Below are 7,601 nucleotides of genomic sequence, written 5' to 3'. Positions count from 1 at the left end.
CACCATCACACGGAACGGTACAAATTTTCGTTAGGGACGGGACATCATCAACAAGTAGTGGCAATGGCCGCGAGCTTAATAACATAGGACGGACATGTAGTGACACGACCAGAGGAGCGGTCACAACCAACCACTGGAAATTGACCACATGAGGTGGTCGGAACTCGATCCTATGCACGTGCATGCAACATGTCGTATATTTTATGCTCGTGCCTGTTTGTGTCAAATCCTTCAAATTCTTTAGAACTTCTCATGATATAAAAATGTACACCGTTTGGTGATGCACCACAAAGATTCAGGTGAGGTGGTATGGGTAACATTTTTGTGGTTGTTCTTGAACCGACAAGACAGACCCGGGTGGTGAGTGCTCCTTGGTGTGCGCCAATTGTGACCACGGGGCATGACCACCACCAGCACATAAGTTGGATTTTTTTTTTGACGGTGCTACGGCGGGCTTACGCCGGCCTGAACCATTTTCATTATATATAAGACTGAGATACAACAAGGTGGATACAACAGGTAGCACCCGACCTAACACTGAGAGACAGCAGAGTGGGTGCAACAGAGGAACAAGGAGCTACAACACACAGAAGAAGAAAAGGGGCAACAGAAGAAGAACAAGAAGCGACCTACAACACACACAAGAAGAACAAAGAACAACAGAAGGAGAACAAGAAGTGAGCTACAACGAGCAATCAACACCAAAAACTTAGCACCCATCACCACCAGGCAGACCGAGAAGAGCGAGAGCTAGCTTTGTTGGATCAATCGAAAGGAGATCCGCAATCGAGAAGACGTAGATAAGAAGTCACCACCTGCCCTGCAATCTCTCTGCACCTTGAAGAGCTAGGAAGTCGCAACCACCGTCGAAGGGCATCCCATTGCCGAGGCACGTCGCGACAGAGAAAGCCACAGACAGTGCCGAAGGGCAATGTTCCACCGAGACAGCCCTACACCTCCTCTAGGCCACACCACAGCCACCATCACAAATAGAGAGAGCATGAGCACTTGAGGCAACCAAATCTCAAGCGTCATCGAAGGGCACCGAACTCCGAGACCTCACCGCCGCCACGAGCCCCCAGAGTGGTCAGCCAGCAGCACCAAGATGACCAAGGCAATGACCGCCACACATATCACTTCCACCGCCACCACCATACACTCCAACAAACCAGCCACGCTCCAACCGAGACATCAAGGACCAGCCGCGAAACATGGCTCCAAGACAACATCCCCAAGAGGAAAAATGACATCAAAGATGGCATCGTCGTCCGATTCAGAAAAGAATCTAAGGCTTTCGCCCGGAGCACACCAGAGAATGGGCTACAGAAGCTCCACGATGATGACTTCAAGAAGAGAAGCGACGCCCAAAGGCGTCACCATCATCGCTGCCGATGAGGTCGGCACTAGGCTTTCGCCTGAGACTTCGCATCCCGGTCCTCCCCGCACCATGCTGGCTGTATAGTTCAGCAAGCCCATGAGCGTGAGACCTCACCATCCCCTTCCTGACCGCGGCAAGCGTCCTCACCAGGTCTAGAAGGAGCCCTCCCTCCATAGCCGCAACTGCTCACCTCGAGCACCAACGACGGAAGGGTGGATCGATCCAAGCCGCTGCACCAATGCCATCACCACAACCGCCACCAACCTCCACCTGCGCAAGACCCTGAGTCGTGCGTCGTTGACTCCACGTACAGGAAGGCACCACCGGAGGCAAAGGAATCCTAGTTCTGCACCCACCGCAGACGCCAGCCAGAGACAGAGCCCAAAACCAACACCGGCGACCACATCTCCCCCACCTCCTCCTACCTCCACCTCCATAGGACGGTCGCAAGCAGCCCTGCCAACTGACCCACCGGATCCAAATCCAGAGGAGTCACCCGCAGCGACCAGCCGTGCTTGACCACCACCCGACTTCACCATGGCGTGGCGGCTGCAGCAGAGCACTACCCCGTCATCCTCTCGCCTCCTTAACCCGCCGAAGACCACCAGACCCCGCCGCCAACCCTCTAGGCATCTGCCAAGCCATAGCCAAGGCCACCGCTGGGTGAGCCAACCCGCCGGACCTCGAGGAAGTCAGATCTGGACGAGATGGACCCGAGCAGATCGAGCGGCCCCAAGCTGCAGAGCCACCAATCGAGAGGGGAACCGCCGCGCACCAGCACGAGCGCTAGCGAAACGGCAGGCCCGCCACCCACCTTCCTCCGTCGTCATCGACCCGTGACGCCGCGCGAGCCCTCGCCTCTGCCTAGGTGGAGCGCCCCGCACTGCCCTTTCCCACGCCCGAGACCGACCAGAAGGCCCCGCCGCCGCCGACGCCGCGCGGGCTTCGCCCGGCGACGCCTGCCGACGGCGGCGAGGAGGGGGATGTGCGGGATGTGACTAGTGGCGGCGGCTAGGGTTTGCTCCCGGGCCGCCGCGGGAGCGACACGGGAGGAGATGCATCCATAAGTTGGAATTGGTGTTGAATGTGTGTATTAACCTATGATTAGACTTGCATATGTGGATGATTAGGGGTTTGAATCAAACACGTGTAAATATCCCTCATGCCTAACATATAAAGACACAATGGAGCAGCCAAAAGAAACTGGCAAGCTAGATCATGAAACAATCTAGACGTCCCTGGTAGGGGTGACTGGATCCGGCCGTGGCGCGATGGTCATGATGATCATGCTCCATGGATGTAGGAGCGACGAACCTGATTAACAAATACTCCCTCCATCTCAAAATAAGTGTTTTAAGCTTAGTACAACTTTGTTAATATAAAGTTGAGACACTTATTTTGGAATGGAGGGAGTAATATCTTCCCGTCCACCTTTGCCAACAGTTTAATTCTAACATCCTCTTCAACTATGTGATGTGGAGGCAGGGGATGTTTTGTATCTCGCGGTGTGGAATCTCGGTCCAAGTATGAGTGTCTCGGTCTTTTTACGATATACCAATCATATGAGGTTGTCAACCATTTCCACTTGTTCTGTTTGTGTGCATTGTGGTATTCCTCCTTCTAGAAGTTCAGTGCAAGGACACCCCGCAAAAAAAAAGTTCAGTGCAAGGACATCAATGGAATTACAGATCACACACTTTCGAGTTTTGACAAAACTCAAAAGCTGCATGCACCTACCACGTTCGTACCAGTTGGTAGGAAGGTGCTCAAAAATCAAAAAAGTGACATGCCCGGTTGGTGATAGTTTACCGGTTTGCGGGCAACCTCGTGCCCCATTACACGAAATACTTAATTCCCAAGGCCCTATGAACAAAAACTAGGCCCAAAAGTACCATCAAGAAAAAAAAAATAGGCCCAAAAGTAGTTCTCTTTTTTTGCAGAAAACCACACTCGTGTTCTTTGATCATCGGCATTGTTACCGCCATGTTCCTTTGTTTTCCTGATGGTGTCAAATCCTTTGAACGTTAAGCCCCTCTACACATTCTAATGAATGGCCGAGAGTGCTCTCGGTCGTAAATGAACCACAAAAGCAGAGTGACGAGGTAAAAATGAAGCAGTAAGAACTGGACGAGCGTGTGTACGTACCTGGCCGATGCGGTACCAGAGGTGCGGGTTGAAGGACGCGGCGGTAAGGATGACCTGCGGGAAGCTGGTGGCGGCGCGGAGCGGGCCGTCCAGGTGGACACCGCGGCCGGCATTGGCGACGCCGTGCAGCGCCTCCGACCACCACTTGTACGCCGGCACGCCCAGCCGCTCCACGGCCGGGGACTCGTCGCCGAGCTGCGAGATCTTCTCCTCGAGAGTGAGCTTCGACACCAGGTCCCCCGCCCGCTGCTCGATCGGCAGCCTACGGTCGCAGAACGCCGCGCTCGACGGCGCGCCGCAGGAGAAGGGCGGGTCGGCGGCCACGGCCACGTGCAGCTGGAGGACGACGAGCAGCAGCGCTGGCGCCGCGGCGGCTAGGACGACGTGAGTGCGACGTCCCATGGCTCTAGCGCGCGTGCAAACTGTCACAAGTGTCACTCACTTGCGCTAGTGAGGCGGGCTGGCTGGCTGGCTGGCTTGGCTGTATCGGGGTATATATGAAGCGAATGGCGCGGCGCACATGGCACATGCACTACGGGTTCACGGGAGTGAAGTGTGGTTGCCTTCGCTTGTACCTCCCTCGTTCCTAAATACTCTTTCTTCAAGCCTCTCTTTCTTCATTAATTGTTTGTCACATAATCTATTTTATCTAGATATGTATCATGTTATCACCTATATTACTCCTACTGTGGGTAGTCTTAGGCTGGCCATAGCGAGGGTAACATAACCGGTAACATGCACTTGGGACTAGCAAACATGCTTATGTGATACACAATTAAAGAAAAAAAAGAGGGTTAAAGTAACATAGGTAGTTACCGTATCATGTTAAATGCTATACTACTTTGTGTCATGCATGACAATAAATACGATCATCTAAGATACTACTCCCTCCGTCCCAAAATATAAGAGCGTTTTTCATACTAGTGTAGTATGAAAAACGTTCTTATATTTTGGGACAGAGGGAGTACTTTATGATAGTATTCCCTATATGAAGGTAGTATTATATACTAGTATCATGTGAATATTCTACAATAGGCAAGCCCCTATATAAGGTAGTTTTGAATCGAAGACCGACCCGACCAGGCAACACCTGCCCGGATCCTGAAAACAGATCCCCCGACCAAGCACCCTCGGCCCCGACCCCGGCCGCACTGGCGGCAGCGGCACTCCCAGTGGCCGCAGCCACCTCCTCAAGGGAGCCTCCTTCCCCGACACCCTCCAAGGCTACCCCACCCTCGGCAGCCCTTTCTGCGGCGAGCCCCGCTTCCCCCTCGTCCACCGCCGTCGCGGGCGTCGGCGGCGCGGCGCCTCCTTCCCACTTCCGGCGCCGCGCGCGGAACGGCGCGGGAAGCTGCCGCGACAGATGCTGCACGGCGCCGCCGAGGTGGGGCCCGGCCTGCCCGAGCAGGCCGCCGATCTCCACGAAGGACACGACGGCCACGGCCGGGAGGTCGACGCTGACTGCGAAGGGGGCAGCGGGGAGCTCGATGTCGAAGGGGAGGAGCTTGAGCGGCGGCGTCTGCACGTGGAGTTGGAGCAGCAGCCCCGAGACGCCATGCACGAGGCGGTAGGCCAGGTCCTGTCCGTGCCGCTGCATGCCCAGCAGCGCGTCCAGGGAGATCTCCATGGATGGTGGCGGTACGGGGCGCCGGGCGGAGGCGCGCCCCGGCGTAGCGGATTAGCTCGAGCAGCGGCGAAATAGACTAGTAGTAGCCTGTGTATCCCTACCATCGAGGTGTTCGACGGGAAGTACAAAGGTAGCAGTAATGAGAAGTACATACAATATTTAGGTAGAAGTACAAAGCAGTACAGCATGCGAGCGAGGAAGTACCTGCTGGAAATTATTCCTGCTAGGGAGGCAGTACCATAGTTACACTGAGAGAAGTACCGAGTAGTTTGAAGTAGCAGTACAGGGTGTCCTTTATGCTAATTTGGTACTCATCTTTTGCAGCTGCTACTTGGAGCTGTGGAATTAGCAAGCTTAGAAAAGTGCAAAAAAAGGTTCTCTGTAGTGAAGAGAAGCAGCAGTGCAGATAAAAATGCAAATCTAGCCTTAATAAAAATTGTGTAATTGAGAAGTACAAACCCTATAAGATCAAGAAGTACGAAACTGATATTCCCAAGAAGTACAAGATACATGTCGAAGGAAACTGACTTATGTAAAATAATTTACGAGCAATACAATTTAATCATTTTGAGTACAAAAATAAAATTATTGCAGAGCAGTACCAAACTCGTATTCTACGAGTGCGGGGTTATTCCGGGTTCCAAACATCGAGCACAAGCACGAGCTCCTTCTCCAGCGAGAGGTGCAAGGGTAAAATGTATTTCTCTTCATCGTGGCATTCTGTGGCATTCTTTTTACTCCGGCGGGCGGCGAGGAGATTGAATGAAATTTTGACCTCCTGAGTGGAGAATTACGGAAAGTACAAAGGTAGCAGTAACGGGAAGTACATACAATATTTAGGTAGAAGTATAGAGCAGTACAACATGCGAGCGAGGAAGTACCTGCTGAGAATTATTCTTGCTAGGGAGGCAGTACCATAGTTACACTGAGAGAAGTACCGAGTAGTTTGAAGTAGCAGTACAGGGTGTCCTTTATGCTAATTTGGTACTCATCTTTTGCAGCTGCTACTTGGAGCTGTGGAATTAGCAAGCTTAGGGAAGTGCAAAAAGGTTCTCTGTAGTGAAGAGAAGCAGCAGTGCAGATAAAAATGCAAAAGTAGCCTTAATAAAAATTGTGTAATTGAGAAGTACAAACCCTATAAGATCAAGAAGTACGAAACTGATATTCCCAAGAAGTACAAGATACATGTCGAAGGAAACTGACTTATATAAAATAATTTACGAGCAATACAATTTAATCATTTTGAGTAGTACAAAAAGAATTTATTGCAGAGCAGTACGAAACTCGTATTCCACAGAAGTACGAGGCAAAATTGTGTTCTTTTGAAATAAACCCGAGCAGTACAATTTATTCATTTCGAGGAGTATAATTATTATTATTACTATTATTATCGGGCAGTAAGAAACTCATATTCCACAGAAGTACAAGGGTACACGTGGAGGGAATTTGAGTTCTCTGGAAAAAAAATTAGGGGCAGTACAATTTAATCACTTTGAGAAGTATAGAAACTTCTTTATTGTCCGGCAGTAAGAAACTCATATTCCACAGAAGTACAATACTATGTTTCCTTGTAACAGGAAAAATCTTGGTATTTTGAATATTGTTCAAAAACCATGAAGAATTAGAAAAATGTTAAAACACAAAAATTTGCTAAATTTCAATACCTTTCCAATGTCATACCATTTGCATCATTTCGAGGTCCAAAAAACATCAATGATCATATTTTAATAGATCTAAAATTTAGTATTTTCAAAACTGTTTCAAAGCTATGCATAATTTGAAAAAAAAATCAAAAAACCTTTGTAAATTTCAGTAGCTTTCCAACGGTATATCATTTGCGCTATTCTGAGAAGTGGTTAAAAAATTAATATATAATTATTGTTCATCTATTTTGAATGAATCTCGGTATTTTCAAAACTGCTCAAAAAATATGTAAAATTAAAAAAAAATACACGAAAAAGATGGGAATTTCACTACCTTTCCAACGCCATATCATCTGCATCATTTCAATATCCAAAAATGATCCATGATCTTCTTCTAATAAAAACAAATTTTTAGTATTTTCAAAACTATTCCAAAACTGTGCAAAATTTGAAAAAACTTAAAACATGAAAATTTTTGTAAATTTCAGTAGCTTCTCAATGGTATATCATTTGCTATATTCCGATAAGTGGTTAAAGAATTTTGGTCAAAACACTTTTCGTTCAGCTTGTGATGATTTCTGTTTTTTGAAAATTCGTAATAAAAAATTAAAAAAAGTGAAGCAAGTTACAATATAAAAAAGTTGAGAATATTTTGTAGCTTTCCAACGGTATATCATTTGCGCAATTCCGATTAATGGTTTAGAATCTATTAGTGAATTACTACGCAAGTACAAAAGAGCAGTACCGAATTTACGAAAAAGAAGTACAGTTGTGTTATGCAGAAGCAGTACCAGATCTTTATTCCGGG

The 7,601-nt window shown here is 48.7% G+C and overlaps 2 protein-coding genes across 2 annotated transcripts in view; both read right to left on the bottom strand.

The window, feature by feature from the left end:
* The window catches only part of LOC119322594 (probable beta-D-xylosidase 7), a 10,077-nt gene extending 6,077 nt beyond the window's left edge, over nucleotides 1-4,000 (bottom strand). The window contains exon 1 of the mRNA XM_037596081.1: nucleotides 3,524-4,000. Coding sequence (XP_037451978.1) covers nucleotides 3,524-3,925 — 402 coding nt within the window. The 5' untranslated portion in view covers nucleotides 3,926-4,000. The remainder of the gene's footprint in view (nucleotides 1-3,523) is intronic.
* A 492-nt stretch (nucleotides 4,001-4,492) lies between these two features.
* Nucleotides 4,493-5,150, bottom strand: LOC119321300. Its single transcript, XM_037595043.1, has 2 exons — nucleotides 4,599-5,150; nucleotides 4,493-4,507 (listed from the first exon to the last, which is right to left on the bottom strand). The coding sequence occupies exons 1-2, from the start codon at nucleotides 5,148-5,150 to the stop codon at nucleotides 4,493-4,495; spliced, it is 567 nt and encodes a 188-aa protein (XP_037450940.1).
* Between the last annotated feature and the right edge of the window lie 2,451 nt (nucleotides 5,151-7,601).

The sequence above is a fragment of the Triticum dicoccoides genome, chromosome 6B (assembly GCF_002162155.2).
Source record: "Triticum dicoccoides isolate Atlit2015 ecotype Zavitan chromosome 6B, WEW_v2.0, whole genome shotgun sequence".
Classification (NCBI taxonomy): Eukaryota; Viridiplantae; Streptophyta; class Magnoliopsida; order Poales; family Poaceae; genus Triticum; species Triticum dicoccoides.
Note: the sequence above shows the minus strand (reverse complement) of the source record. Positions and strands in the feature narration are given on the sequence as shown.